General features: G+C 41.8%; 1 protein-coding gene across 9 annotated transcripts in view; it reads left to right on the top strand.

Annotated features, from left to right (window-relative positions):
- MYO9A (myosin IXA) overlaps nt 1-15958 on the top strand; it is a 174393-nt gene that overhangs the window by 105549 nt on the left and 52886 nt on the right. For all 9 annotated transcript variants that reach the window (XM_088172833.1, XM_088172836.1, XM_088172835.1 and 6 more), the window contains one exon: nt 5631-5765. In XM_088172833.1, the coding sequence (XP_088028959.1) occupies nt 5631-5765 (135 nt within the window). The remainder of the gene's footprint in view (nt 1-5630; nt 5766-15958) is intronic.

The raw sequence follows: 15958 nt of genomic DNA, 5'->3' as shown, positions 1-15958 counted from the left end.
CCATGCTTGACACTGATATTCCTCTGACTTTTAAGATACATTTTGAAACATTCCTGCTGGTTTCGAAGGTTCAGAAAGTGTCAGATGATGAATTTGGGGCACAGAGCTTCCTTTTATAATAATCACATTATGCAGAGGTAAAACAAGACTCAAAACCATCTCAATTCAGAGTATGTTTGGGGGAAATTGAGAAGAAAAATTAATACAGAAGTTTCTTTCTTCGTGAGTGTAGATTTGATCTTAGTGGGACAATGGGAACCAAGATAATTTTCAGATCCCAATATGTGTTTATTTGATATCAGCAGTAAGGAGACGATCAAAAGATGAAGCTGGGCAAAGAAAAATAAACACTCAGCTGTTGTTCCTCCATATTGTCCAGCAAATATTTGGAAGATGTAAATCAGACCTTTGATATCCAAATTTAGTTAAATGTACAGTGAAATATTTTGGGAAAACGCAGTGGGATTTGGCTTATCTTGCTTGGTGACAGGATTTGTAGCATATTATTTCTGATCTGAGTTGTGAATAAGTTATTTGATACCTCCTGGTTTATGGTAATGGCAGAGCTGCCATGGGTCAGATTTGCTCTGACTCTCTTTTTCTTCATCTTCTCTCAATTTCTTTTAGTTCCTTTTATGTTCTCATGATTCCCTACAAACTGTCTGAAATGTGACCTTTATTAATGAGGTTGGAGACTTTTCTTTCTCTTGAGAACGAGATTACTAAACCTCCCAGAGCCTCTTATTGCATTCCCCTTCCATAAATCAGGTTAGGAATTGCTAGAAGTCCATCTCACTTCTTGAAATGATGATAGAGTGGTGGATCAAAAGGCATTTCCAAGGGTGTTTTTAATCTTTTCCCATTTGGTTCTTGTGAAGGGTCTTAATTTCTTCCCAAATCACCCTGCTGCTGTTTTTGGATGATGTGCTGCATATGTGGAGGTGATGGTGAACTCAGGGCTGGGGAGAAAATTTAAATTATTGGCCATGAAAAAAATTTGCAGTTGAATGCATGAAGAACTCATGGCTATGAAGAAAATTTATGACAATTAATGACCATGAAGAAAAATTCCTGGTTGAATTCATGAAGGATTCATGGCCATGAAGAAAATTCATTCAAATTTAACCAACCAGTTAGTTCTTAGCTTTTTGACCTGAAGCAGAGGAAGAATTGCTGAACATGCAATGTATTTAATGTGCATCAGTTCATTAAATTTAGGTCCCAGCTTCCAAGTTTGTAGCAAATCACTGCCTTTCACTTTATATAATAGGTCATCATGTGTATTGGGGTGATGTAGATTGGAGTGGTCCTTTTGGATGAAGTGGTGATGGATTTTGGGGCTGTTTTGGGAAGAGATTTTTTTACAGTATCAGCTTTGGAATATTGTAAATGAAAAGAAATTACTAAAATGAAAAGAGATAAAAAATTAAAAAGAGTAATAAACAAGATTTTTTTCCCCTAAATTTGAAGCAAACCTATTTGTGATTGCCAAAATATACCTCCATGGTGGAATTACATCACCAACATGCAATGGGGCAACATAAATCAGCTCAAATGATCCCTATTTATTGGCACTTTGGGAATTGGAGAGCACGGAGCTTCAAGGCCATCATTTGCCAAAAGTCCTTAAAACTCATGCTCTGTGTTTAAATGTTGTCATGGCTGAGACATTTTAAGAAAAGCATGAGGTCATTTTTCATCATTGCAAGCAGAAGTGCTCACTGACCCAGAGTTCACCCAAATTTTAAAAATCTTCACAGATATACACTTTTAATCACAGGAATTTTGATATGCTAATGAATACAGTCACACTTTTTAATTTTATATATTATTTTAGATAAAGAGACAGCATTAACACACAAACTAGACTTGGCAAGTTGAGGTCTAAATTATCTTTATGTGATTTCCTCATGGCACCTATTCAAAGGATGGATTTGAAGCTGAAGACTTAAAAGATTTGTAAATGTTAAACTCCTTCGATTATTTTTTAAAATATTGGGCTGCAAATTTCATCCTAAACCCACCCAGATTACACTTTTTACAGGCAGTTTAGCAAAATTAATTCCTCTACATGTCAATAGAAATGGTGTTTTTTCACCTTGCTACAAGAATTGACTCTGTACTAGTACATTTGTGCTGCTTTATCAGGGACAGAGAACAGAAAACTCAGCCATAAATTCCAAATTTCTCAGGTTTTAGAGTTTTCCCAAGTGGCATCCATTGGCCTCGTTCTTTTGGGAGCATTGTGGCGGAGGACAAATGGCTGCTTCACTGCAGAGCTCTGCCTGGATTTCTCTGGCATGAAACTCTGCAAAAAAGCACACAGTTTAAAATCTGTATTCTGGAGGAGTTCGGGAGTTACAAACACAGGGATGTGAGAAAAATGCTGTTTTACCCTGTACAGCAACCACAGCAGAATTAACCATCCTCTTCCTGGACATTGGTTTGATACCTGCAGTGGTTTTGTGAAATGCAGATTATTTTTTATAGTTCTGTGTTTGTTTAATTTTAGGGGTCAGCAAAAAAAAATGTAAAAACACAGCTTTAAAATATAATATTTCCACAAGATTCTTTTATAACTGACAGGACTATTTTTTGCTATATATGACTCCTCTGTTTTGCTTTATAACTGTATTTCCACGCCCACATTGAAATGTATTTGGTTGGGGTTTCAATGCAGTAAATGAACCAGGATTGGAAAAAAGGGAGAGGGTTTTTGTGCTCAGTTGTTTCATATTAAATTAAGTTTGTGAGAGCTTAAAGACCTTGTTCAGCTTAAAGTCTTCACTCATGGCAGGGGCTTAACTATTTCCACAGGGCATCAACACGATGCTTTTGAAAGCTGGTGTCAGTAAATCCATGAATAGTCTGGAGTGTGAGCATTTTATCTTCCAAGTCTGGTTTGTATATGGTGGAATAGAGACTTTTATGTCGAGGAATTTTTTGAAACTTGAGCTTGAACAGCAGTGGGGTGGTTGGGGTTAGGATTTGCAAGGGTGATGTGAAGGCAGATGTAAAAAAGTCACTTTGTCCTGTTTCCGTCATCAGTTTTTCCATGGATAATATAGATAAAATGTGATCCATTAATCATACAGAGTGTTTAAGAAGAATTCCTCCTAAGATGCATTTTAAAAAGGATGAGGCAGATTTCTGAACAAAAGCATTGCCACGTCCATTGGGACAAGCAGGAGAAGATGCTGGACCTCAGGAAGCAGTGGGTGAAAGTGAATCCCTCTGCCAGGCTCAGCCCTTGGTCCAGTGGTTCCCAGTTTCCATCTTCTGGTCAAGGAGCTGTTTCTCATGAGTGCTTTGCCAAGTGATGCAAACTTCTGGGAAAGTGGCCAAGGGCCTTCATCCTTGTCACGGCATCAGGGAGGTAGAGACTGGCCCTGGAACAGGGAGAAAAGCCTGGACAAAGGATGAAGTAGTCAAAGGAGCTCTTGGAAAGGGGTTAGAGACTTATCTTTGTGCTTAAATGCTTTGTGTTGTGTTTTTGCCAGAGTCCAGGCCAGACAAAGCTCCAGCTCACAGCTGAGTGCCCTGTCTGCCCACAGCAGCCGTGCCTGCTGCAGCCGTGGGGGTTCCCTGCTCAGCAGTCGGGGACAGAAGGAATATTTTCCTCCTACATTATGTGATGTATTGAAAATGGACAAAAGGTAGTGTGGAGAGGCCTGTGGACAGTCTGGTTTATATTCCTGGCAGTGGAATTAAGCCAGTCTCTAGCAAGGAAGTCTTAGAAAATCCAGAGTGCAGGTAACACCAATAGAAGTAAAACCAGGGCACCTGGCAGCTCTCGGGTCCTTTGAAGTGGAGGGGAGGGGATATTTCTCCTCCCTACTTGAGGTTTGACTCATTTGACCAGTGCTAATGCTTTTACCTCTCCTATTAATTAATTAATGAATTATAACGGGTGAATGGAGTATTTGCATGAGGCGAGGTGGCTTTGGTTGGATCCCAGAGCAGGATGTGCTAACAAACTGCTGGTGGAACTCCCCCAGTGAGTCCTCCAGGCTCTTCACTCCTTTTGTGATGACAGCAGCCTTTCTGGGTAGGTACAATATGAGTTTTATTTATGAGTTAGGTGTTTAACACAACAGTCATGTACAGGCTTGGAAGCTGCCGCAGAAACTGTATCTTGAGCTTGTTTTTCACCCCAGCTCCCTCTGTGGATGAGGTTTATTTGCTGACACATCCCCATGTCCCTCTTCCTCTGAGTTTCCCAAATCCATCTGACAGGCAGAAGGCTCAAATTTTATGAAAACCAGCACCTACACAAAGGAGAAAGTTCCACATTTCTACTCGCATCAAGCCAGGAGGTGATGGGTTGTACTCACCTGTGGGCCAGCATACACCTGGCCAGAGGTCCACTGCCTCTCCTTGCCTGGCTGGTGTGGGGAGAGGAGGGGGGCAGGAGGATGCAAAGCAAGCTGGGAATTCACTGCACCATTGACCTCACTTTGCCAACATGGGAAACCTTGGTGCACCCACATCTTAATGAGCATCTCAAGAGGTAATTGTAGATTAGAGACCAAACAGGCATTGGCTCTTCAATTTGGGGAAAAGCCTGGGGTGAGATATGGCTGAGGTTCACAAAATCATCAAAGTGATGGGGAAAAAAGGCTATTTAGAATCATAACTCACCAAATCCTGCAATTTATATTATGGGTTATGGACTTAATAAAAGAAAAAACTTCCCTATTGTGAAATTCTGGAGATTCATTAGAGAGAATAGAGGGCTCATAGTGCCAATGGGCTCAAAAAAAATGAGATGGGTCCCTCTTTACAACTCTCTTGCCCATGAGCTAAAGGAGCACAGAGGTGTCTCTCCATATCTCCATATCTCATCCATATCCCTCATCCCAAACTGGCAGGAGCTGGTGGAAAAAGGTGCCAGAGCACAGAATAGCCATGGGGACACTGCCAGGTGTCCCAGGGGAACATCACATGGGCAGGGCTGGGCCAGCAGTTAGGGCTGAGTGTTAGTCAGGGCTTTGGACTCCCTTTTTCAGCAGCATTATTATTTTTGTGTTAATTCCCCCCTTTCAGTGAGGCAGGAGTGACTCGGTGCTCCCAAACATCAGTCCACTGTCTGATCCATCTGACAAACAAGGTGGATGCTTTATTTGTGATACTATTTTAGTTTTCACCAGGGGAAGTAAAGATTATTTCCATGGGAAGCCATGATGTGCAGGAGTTTCTTCTTGAGGTTTGCTTGGACAATGCACCCACCTTGGAGGTGTGTTCCTGTGGGTTGTCTTCACAGTGCAAGCCTTTGTTTCCCAAGCCTATCCCCATTTTCCTTTCTGAAGATCAATACTCTTAAATCCAATAGAATAACTTGGAACAGGGTTGAGGTTTCTTCAAAGATGGCCATTTGTTAGTAAATAAGAAAAAAATTCACCTCTCAAAGGGCTTTCTCTTAGAAGATGCCCTTTTGTCACATATCTGAAGTTACATGTTATCTCTCTGATTTGGAGGAGTCTTCCAGATGGCACAATATCAACAATTCCAGAGAAATTCCTGCTATTAAGTATATTTAATTCTGCCTGTGTGCTTTTGATCAGGTACTGTGTACAAATAATCCACTTTATGTGATTTTATTCTAATCCTCACTCTTACTTTTCTTGCAGACTTTATCTATCGGGGTGCTTGATATTTTTGGATTTGAAGACTATGAAAACAATAGTTTTGAACAATTCTGCATTAACTTTGCCAACGAGCGCTTGCAGCACTACTTTAACCAACACATCTTTAAACTGGAACAGGTAAGCCCAGAAATATTTACTCCCTGATGCCATTGAGTATTGACATGACTTTGTGGCCCTGATAAAGTTTGAAATTGTCCCTTTAATTATGTTTTGTTAGGGAGTGTACACTGAATTATTCAAATTTAACTTCTAATTGACCATATGATGAACTTCCCCCTGTAAAGTAATATCCAGCCACACATTTGATGGTTTAAAATAAACATTTTGGCATCCAAAAACTTCATGAAGACTTTAACCACTGCTCTGTTGTCTCCTTGATATGTGCTCAGAGGGCCCATCAAGGAATGAGCAATTCCTTCCTTGCCTTTGCCTGGATATGCTGCCATACTATTTGATATCATATGAAAGTTATTTTTTGATATCTAGTGAAAAAGCCACCCCAATCTTCCAGTGGTTTTTTGCCTTCCAGTGTTGATTTGTGGAGAGGGAGGGGAAATGTCACTCTCATGTGTTCTCTAAGGTCAGACTTGAGAGCATTATGACCTTCAATAGCCCTGGCAGATTAGGCAAGACTGAACTTTAGGCTTTGCTTTACGTTTCTTAAGACAGGGTGTTGCTTTCTAGCCTCAAAGTAATGCACTTAAGAGAGATAACAAAAACACAGGCTGCAGTCCAGCAGGTGACCCACACAAGATGGTTTAGATGGATGGGAGGAGGCTTCTTCATTTGTTATCCAACAACAAGCAGGACAAGAAAATGGAAAGTTTCTTTCAACATCCATGTGTTGTTTCATGGATGGACAAGTATTATTGGGCTGTGTAACACAGGAAATATGTTAGAGACCTTCAAAATGCCTTTTTCTTTACATGCCAGGCTGCATGTCCTCTCTCCAGGTGAAATCTTTCTTGGGGGAGGCCAAGGAGTAACCCTCCTTATCATCATTACAGAAATAATCCAGCCCTTCCCAAAAACCCTGATAGTTTCATTTTGGACTTCTCCAGAGATTGGAAAATTCAGAAGAAAAAGTTGCCTTGAATATGAGGATATTCAAAAAATAAGTGATATGTCCCTGAGTGGGTTACTTAGGGAGTGTTTGTTCATGAGTTTGGTGGTTTCTGTTTAATCCCTGGTTTTGATCAATAAGGTGGAGCAGAGCTGCTCAAAGCCATTTAATTTCAGTTTTTTAAGTGGCCTTTGTGTGCAGGTGCACCCTACTCAATAGATACTCCATTGTCCACCATAAAAATGCAAATTTTGATACTATCACAAAGCCAAACCAGCTGGATTTTTTTATAAACATTACCATACACTTCCTAGAAGAGACTCGGAGAGGGAAGATCCTTCCTGAAAGCTGGAGACAGATGATTCCTCCATGAGGTGGGGGTTCAGCAGCCTCCTCCAAGATGCCATCACCTATGAGGGAATTCCTGTTATTGGGCTGGGATTTCTTAGCAGGTCAATGCTCCCCCCAAGCACTGGGGGATACACAGAGGTCCTGAGTGCAGCAATCCATAATTCTTCTTGGAGCAGCTTCAGAGCTAATTAGCTTTCTCATGGAAATCTGTCAAGCATGTGAAGTGGCTGCAGTCAGTGTATGCTGTGTGGATAGGAGGAGCACTTGTGGAACCATCACACTGCAAAGGGCCCATTCCAATTCTTAATGCCAGAGCACGTCATCCTCCTGGATCCTGCTGGAGCACTGCTGCTAGAAAATTCAGACATCTTGGCATAGATTGAGTCTAGAAATACAAATAATCTGTGCAGCTGCATGAACGCTGATCCTTGGGTGAATGAATTAGGTGGTTTAACCATTTACTTTCCCTGGAATTCCATCTGCATGTGGAGGAGTGCAGAAAGAAAAAATGGAAAGAAAACTCAAGGATACATATTCAGATCTTGGGCCTTCAGAATGTCCTTCCTTCCTCACACTGGCCCAAAGTGTTTTTAATGATAGTCACGAGTCTACAAATTAAGACCAGGGAGTTAATATTGTGTTTCTAGGGAGCTGAATAGTTCTGTTACTTCAAAATACGAATTTATGTGAGGTGATTGTGTCTTTTTAAGGGTTTCTTTCATGTCTTGGTGATGGGGACCTGAAATGCATAGATCCTTCTCTGAATCCTCAGCTCTCCAAAGCTTGCTGGAGGCTGAAGAGAGGTTGCTGAGATACTCAGACACTTCTGCCAAAAAAATAAGTGACAAAATTAGTCACCAAGGATTTTTCTTGAAATCCTAATAGAATTTGTCTGCCAGAACTGCATTTAGCCATGATGGAATTGTTGCCATGACGTGCTGTTTGATATTATGGAAACCAAAATACCCACCACAGTCCTCTAGGAGAGCCCTGGGATTATTTTAACCTTTATTCCCTTTTCTTTCCATGGTGAAATCTAATACAATGTGTCTGGTGAATCTTTTTTTAAACCTTTTGTCTGAAGATGACACTATTTCCAGTGGTTTGCAAACAACCACCAAGGCATCCTCAATGGCATCCCCTCTCTTCAGCTTCTCCCAAAAATACAGCAGCTCTTGTACTGTGACTGAGGGGGTTTTTGCAGGAGCAACCTCCTCTCTTGCAGCTGACCACAGGATGAGGGTAAAGGCTTTATAAATCCTGGCCTAGTCTTGGATCTGGATTGGTGATCATCTATTTATTAATGTAGAAATAGATGGCAGGAGTTGTAACCTTGCCCTGTCATGGAGCAAAGGTGTTTTTCTCCTCCCTGGGCACTGCACGTTCCTGGAGGTTCCAGCTGCTGCCTCATCACTCTGGGCAGGACGAGGGTGGGGAGTCCTTTGCCATCCCTCCCTCAGGCTGGTGGCTTTGGGTGACGTGTCCCTGTTGCTCTGGGACTCACTGGGTGCTGTCAGAGCATCACCTTGGCAGTGATTTTCTGTCCCCCGGCCCAGCTCCATCTCTGTGCCCTCATCAAGTGGCCTCCTGTGCAGAGCAGATAAGCCCAGAGCTGCCCTGAAAATCAGAGAACACCCAGGTGCTTCTGGGAGAGGAAAACAGCAATTTTGCATTCCACCTTGTCTTTTGTTTGAGTGTTTTTAGGGCATTGTGCTAAATAATTGCCGTGGATGAAGATTTAGTTTGGAGGTCACCAGTACCATACCACCCATGATCTGAGTTTCCTCCAAGTTTCCAGATCTTTGGCAGTTTAAGGGCCAGGAATACAAGTTTTTATTTCTTTATGTATCCCATTCTCCGGACTTTGCCATCTTTGTCCTCACCAATCTTCTCCCATCCCTGCCGAGGCTCATCTGGTTCTCTCCACCTCACCCACATTTCCCTGTTTCAGCTGATGCTTTGCAAACATTGAAGACTCATCCTGTAGTTTTCATCCCACAGGTCTTGCTATTAAAGTTCTTTTCTACCTCTTTTTCCAGCTTTTGCTTACTCACAAACCTCAGTTTGAAGGGTATGTTTTTATTGTTTAAAAAAATCGATAAATAACCAAGGTTGAGGCTGAAAAAATTACAGAATTTGGAGTACAGACAACTGGTAGGAGCTCAGGTGTTCAGTGAAGTCTATTTTCAGGTGGGGTCCCTGGTGAGCTCGATGTCCCAGGCAGCAAATCTCACCCTGCTCAGACTAAAAAAACTGAATTTCATCAGGATAATGCATCCTCTGGAATGTTTGCTCAGCCATCCAAAGCTCTGTAAATATTTAGGGAGGTCTATAGGGTTTACTGGTCCTGTGCAATAGGTGGAGAAATCCAATAGTCTGGACTGAATTGTGGTGGTGTTTGGTGGAAGGTGTGATTTCACCTCATGATTCTGAGGAGCAGCAGCCCCCAGGGAACATGACACTCTAGAATGAGTTTAGATATTTTAGTTAAATATTAGATATAGAAATTAATCTGGGAGTGAATTAATTTTAAAAAGCATCAATCTAAAATATTTAAATTTAAAATAAATTATGAAAAAGGGTCTCTCTCCTACTGCTTGGAACACTCTTCCTGCCCTTCCAGCCAGGGCTTTTTCTGTATCTCATCACTGGTTAGGCATTAATGCCTCTTTATTGCCTCTGAAGACAAAAGCCAACCATCAGAAGTCAACCATTGATGCCTGGGAGGCTGGGTTCAAATTTCTGTTTTCCTTGGAGATGGGAGAGTGGCTGCCCTCTGAGAAATGTTGCTGTCAGCTGCTGGCCACATGACCCGTGGAGAAAGAACAAGCTGCACAAGTTATTGATTTATTATTTGGCAGAATGCCATCAAATGCAGCTCATGTTTGAGGGAAGAGGATGATGCTTAGAGCACATAAATTGCACTAATAAAAATCAATATGCCAAGAGCTGTTGAAGTGGTATCAGCAGGATAGGAAGGTTTCAAAGCACGTTAGTGAAATGAAGGACATCTCTGATCAAAGCTGTGCCAGGGTGGGCTCGGGTTGGACGTCAGGAGGAATTTCTTCATGGAAAGAAAGGGTGGTCAGGCACTGGAACTGTCCAGAAGGCAATGGAATCCCCATCCCTGGAGATGTCCAAGGAACACCTGGACATGGCACTCAGTGCTCTGGGCTGAGGATGAGGTGGGGATCAGGCACGAGTTGGACTCGATGGTCTGGGAGGTCTTTTCCAAGCTCACTGATTCTGGGATCCATTGTCAGTCCCCCAGAGCTTTGTCTTGTGTCCTTCCAGCATCCTTGAGTCCATGGATGTGTCATGGCTGGGATTGGGGCTGGGGGGCTTCATCTGCCACCCGCTTGTTTCTGGGTTTCTCTAAATGATGAACAGTAAATATAAAAATATAATATAATGTAATGTAAAACATGTAATAGGATATATGCTAATCTGTTATATTATTTATATATCCTCTGATATAGAGTAGATTGAATTGGAAAGGACCCGAAAGATCATCCAGTTCCAATTCTCCTGATATGTAATTTCCTAACCTTTAATTTAATCCCGGTGCAGAGAAGTGCTGCATCTGGCAAGCCCATCCCTCATCCTATGCTCCTTGCTGTAACTCTCCAAGTCACAGGTGCTTGCTCCAAGTCCCCTTATCCCTCTCCCAAGTCACCATGATCCTTTGGGCTTTTTTCCTCTCCTCTGAGCTGGTTCCTTCCTTTTTCCAGGTAGATGATGTTTACTGCTGATTGTAGTTCCTACTCAGATGTCTTAGCTAAATAAATGCACAGACCATGCCAGAGATAAAAAATTGTATTTATTAATGGTATAAAAAGGGTTTGGAGTGCCAAGACAAGGGGGAATGGCTTCCCATGGGGGACAATGGCTTCCCACTGCCCGAGGGCAGGATCAGATGGGATATTGGGAAGAAACTCTTCCCTGTGAGGGTGGTGAGGCCCTAGCAGAGGTTACCCAGAGAAGCTGTGGCTGTTCTATCCCTGGAAGTGTTTAAGGACAGGTCAGACAGGGCTTGGAGCAACCTGGGCTGGTGGAAGGTGTCCACAAGATTTTGGAAACAGAAGATCTTTGAGGTCTCGTCCAACCCAACCATTCTGTGTTTCTGTTGCTGGATTTTCATAGGACAGAGTTGTGCAATGTGACCTCTCCTCTTAAGCAAGATGATGAGCAAGAAATCTTTAAAAGCGTCTGAAATACTTCAACTGACGTAAAAATTGTCTTTTTGTGGCAGGACTGGAATTGAGAGTGTGTTAGTTAACACAAGTGTGGAGTGAGACTGAAAGGGGGAGGAGATGTTCAGCCTCAAAAACCAGTCTGGTGCTCACCATGACCACTGTGGAGATTCCTTCATATTTTCTAACTCTGATCTGTCTTTCAAGGTGGTGACAGATGCAGATACAGATATTTATTTTCCTCTTCAATTTTGATCACAAGAAATTAAAGGAATTGATCCACCAGATCACATAACAATGTTAAGCTCATACTTCTCCTGGCTGTGTAAGGGCAGCTTGGGAAGAAGAAGCTTCTGCAGAGGGAGCCCATGGGATCATGGCAATGTGTCTGTGCTGCCAGCTGAACCATGCAAACCAAATTCTGTCCGTTTTGAGAGCAAAATATAATTTGTGATTGAAACCCTGTTTCCACTGAAGTTCAGGGAGCTGATTTGAGCTCAGAGATGGATGGTGTGGAGCTGGCACATGATTTTCTGGGCTGAACCTGCTGGTTTAAAACACTTTCATGATGGGGAGTCCATATTCCAATAAATCCAAATCTGCCTATGTACAGCAGGGAGGAGGTTATCAGTGGGTGAAGCATCAGCCTCAGAATAAAAACAAATTCACACAGCATTTACTGAGGAGCTGTTGAAATAGTGACCTGGAAGGAGACCTTCTCAAGGAGGACCTTGGCTTTAAGGGAAAGCTCATCAGCTCCACTGCACTGCCTCATGTTATCATGGATAGAGAGGGCCTTAAAAACCTGTTTTTATATCATGTATTCATAGAGAACAGGGTTAAGTATTTATATTTGTTGTGTCTGTGAGCGCATGGTAAAAAAATATGTGGTATATATTTATATTTATGTCTGTGTCTATAAATTCCTTTTCTACTGAAATTGAGAACAAACATAAAAATCCTCATTCCTAAATGAAGCCATCATCATCAACATCTTTTCCTGGAGGGATGTTGGGAACTCGAGGCATCCACTCTGTCTGCAGCACAAGCACACTAAGGACCAGACATTGGTCTCACTCATTTAGGAACTTTGCACATCCCATGGATTTATCATATCAAGCTCATTTTAATCATCAGTTTATGCTGGGATAATCCTGCTGGGCCTGGCTCACAGTGCCCATTTGCTGAAAAAGCAATTAATCCTCCATGGGATGGGTTCATGTCTGGATGGATGAATCCTCAGGGGAGAGATTCTCTCACACCTTGTTGCCATTTCCAGCTGTGGACAAATTTTCCCAAGCTCCCCAGGATGGATTTTAGGATGCAAATGTGTCCATACATAACCAGAAAAGAACTTTTTTGAGGTTTAGCGCCTTCCATTTTTCATAAAGCAACGACCCTTTTTAACATACAAGACAAAAGTATTTTGGGATTATTTTAAACTGAGGAGTTCAGCTAGGAATTGAGAGAGATGTGGAAAGGGGGTTAATTCCGAGTTTCTCACTTTGCAAAGAAGCCTGAAGCTGAAGCAGATGGTGTGAAAGGCAAGAAGAGAAGAATTTCACACCCTTCTGTTGAGTTGGGAATTTTTATGCCAAATATATACATTAGACATCCCAAAGTAGCTGGTTGTTGCTCGTATGGCTCTGGGTTACATGAGTTTTTGTGACAGGAGTGCAATGGGAAATGTTCCCACGTGGAGTTACACTGGGAAAAGGGATTTTTCAGTTGATTTCTCACTTTAATCTGGGAATTTTCATTGTGTAAACAAGATTTTCCTGTGCTTCAGTAGGGAAAGGCTGGAGTGGATAAACTCCTGGATCTGGTCTAGCTCTGCCTGGGAGGAGGTGAATGAGTTGGTGGAGGTTTCTGCTGCTCTTGGGTTTGTGAATCTTATTTTTGGGGCTATTTCTCAATTCTCACTGTGACTAATGGCAATATCCCTGTGGGATAAGACATCTGCCTCCAGGGCACTGAAACACTGAGGATTTTCAGGGCTTTTGGCTTGCAGGATGTGTGGATGGATGCCCAAACGGCCCCCGGACCTCTTTAAATCATGGGAAAATTTGTATTTTTGATATCTCATGATAGGGCAAAAAATTTCATATATCATGGTAAAACCTTTATCTTTAGATGGGACTTTTTACCATCTTTTGATTTGAATTTCCTAAACTCTGAGTTTTGTGCTTTTAGACAGATGGGGAATTTATTATGGTTTTTATTTTGTATTTTTATCATGTTTCCTGTTTCATTTAATCTCTGCAATTCCTCATCTCTGAAGTTTTTCAAGCCCCTGGTCCCTCCCTCCCCACCTCTGAATTTTACCACGTGGGGAGCAGCAGCACCCAGGGACCATGATACTCCAAAGAGAGTTTTGATATCTTATTTAGATATCATATTTATCACAGATATCATATCTAGAGAAGTGTGAGTTTAAAAATAATGTTTAACCTTTTCTCCCCTAATTGTGCTTTTTAGCATTTGGGTTTATTTCCTGACTACTGTGACTGAATACAGAGTAATTGATGATCATATGTGGAGGTGTAAAGACATTTTCCAGCATATCCAAGATTTTGTTGGACTTGTGGGTGTTTTCTCCCACTCAGGATAAAGAAATCTTTAGTTCCACCCTGGATTAGAGTGTTTTGGTTTGGTTTAGCACTAGAAGTCTTGATAACAGAACTGGTCCAACAGTCCTGTAGAGATAACAGGACTTGGTTCTCAAGCACTCCAACTATAAAATTACAGGATATTTCTGTTCCTAGCAGGAGTGTTTCCATCAGGCCTTGCAGCCCAGTTGGGAAGGTTTTCCTGACGCTCAGCATGTGTGTTTTAATTTTAAATTCATTATTCTGTGCCATGGGCAGCATTCATGCTCTAGGTCAGTGTAGGCAGGCAGAGTTTCTCTTTAGCAGAGCTTTAACAACTCCCTCTTTCCTAGAGTTCCAGTAATTTTCCTACTCTAAAATGTTGGATATTCTGCCCCATTCTGTTTGTTTGATACCCCAAATTTTACATGCTGCTTTGCCTCAGCTCACACTGCATGAGAGCAAAGATTTTCTCTCATATTCCATGTGCATTTCAAAGTCTGCATCCCCATTTTATATATTTTTTAAAATATATTTGAATATCATAAACTATGTTTTATTCAGATCCCTTCAGTGACTCCACACTGCCATACTGCCAGTGTGTCTCTCCATGCTTAGGACAGCAAAGCTGTTTCTGAATTCCCACCTGGGAAGTGAGAATCTCCTCGTGGAGTCCATAGAGGTCACCTGGAGAACAATCTGTAGCATCTTACCCAATAATTAAATGAAAATATGGAGCTACTGGACTCTAAAATAAACCCTGATGTCTTTTTTCAGTTCTTTGCTCCATTTCTTTTGCTGAGTCGGGGAGCTCAGTGCTCTTCTCCCCAGTGAACTTGCATTGCTCCTCTTTCCAGCACACCAGGTTTCAGGTACCCAGGGACGGGAGGATTAAATCCTCATGTTTTTATTGCAAGTAAGGATGCCAAAACTGGGGCTCTGTGGACTTCACTGCACTAGAAACTTTTGCAGATAGTGGCCATGTCAACCATTTTGTTCTTAATGTAAAGATGATCTTCCAGGAATAGGAGATTTGAATGTGCCCTTAAACATGACTTGGTTTTAAATCAAGGTATAAGTTTAAGCTGACTTTTAATCAACCTCTGGCTTGAGGAGTTTTTGTTTGAATGGGCTGAGAGTGTTTTATGTTGTTTTTGTCTTGTTAAATGAAAACCTCATGTTGTTTGAATGGAATTCCCTAATATTCCAGTGCTCAGGACCCTGTGTCTATCAAAGGATGGCAGAGGCTTTGTTGTCATACTCAGAGATGAAGGAGCTTTTTTTTTGAGGTAGCTTTTAAGGATATCTCCTGAACTCTGCAGGAAGATGGTCTTTAGAAGACAAATATAGAAATCATACGGAATATTAACAACTGCAATTTAATTAAGTTGAATAAGACAGCAATGATTTTATCCTATAGCTTCTGTCTTTCTGTGCACAATCTGTAGGGTGTTCTACAGGCCAGCAAATGCCCCAGAAATTACATCAAGCCATCCCAAAGCCATAGTTGTATCTCTTGATCTGAGATCCTGAAGGCAACCAAACAAAGGACTGGAAAAATGCTAGGAGAAAAGGAATAAGGGGGATTTATTTCTCTTTAAGCTTTGGAGCAATTGCTCTGGAATAGTTCCTGTTGCCTGTCTTGAAATGAGAGCAAATCTGTGAATTATTGTGGAAAAGGTTGTTTGTTAAGGGCTTGAATCCCTCTTCTCATTTGGCCAGAGTGGGAACAGGTTGTGTTGGGGATGGAAGGGAGGGAAGAACCCCAGAGCCTGGGAGTGAGTGTTTCTGACCAAGGCCAGAGAAAAAAGGAACAGAGGAAGGAGAATTAGCCAAAATCCTGCAGCTGAAGAAAACTATGCCAGGAGGGGGCTGATGACTGACCATCAGGTCTGTGAAACAGCTGAAAATGAGAAGTAGAGACCTTGAACTCTGGTCTTTTTTGGTCATTTATAGACTATTTTTAAAAACTCCATATCTGGCATTGCTGATTAGTGCTTTTGCACTGATCTCAGCAGCAGTATAAGTTTTTTATGTGGCCAGAGGAGTTTCACAGCACATTTGCTGTGCAGCTGCTGCATGTCCCATGTGGAATTATGGATATCTAGAGGCCTT

This window comes from Sturnus vulgaris, chromosome 13, assembly GCF_052056855.1.
Source record: "Sturnus vulgaris isolate bStuVul1 chromosome 13, bStuVul1.hap1, whole genome shotgun sequence".
NCBI classification, from domain to species: domain Eukaryota; kingdom Metazoa; phylum Chordata; class Aves; order Passeriformes; family Sturnidae; genus Sturnus; species Sturnus vulgaris.
Note: the sequence above shows the minus strand (reverse complement) of the source record. Positions and strands in the feature narration are given on the sequence as shown.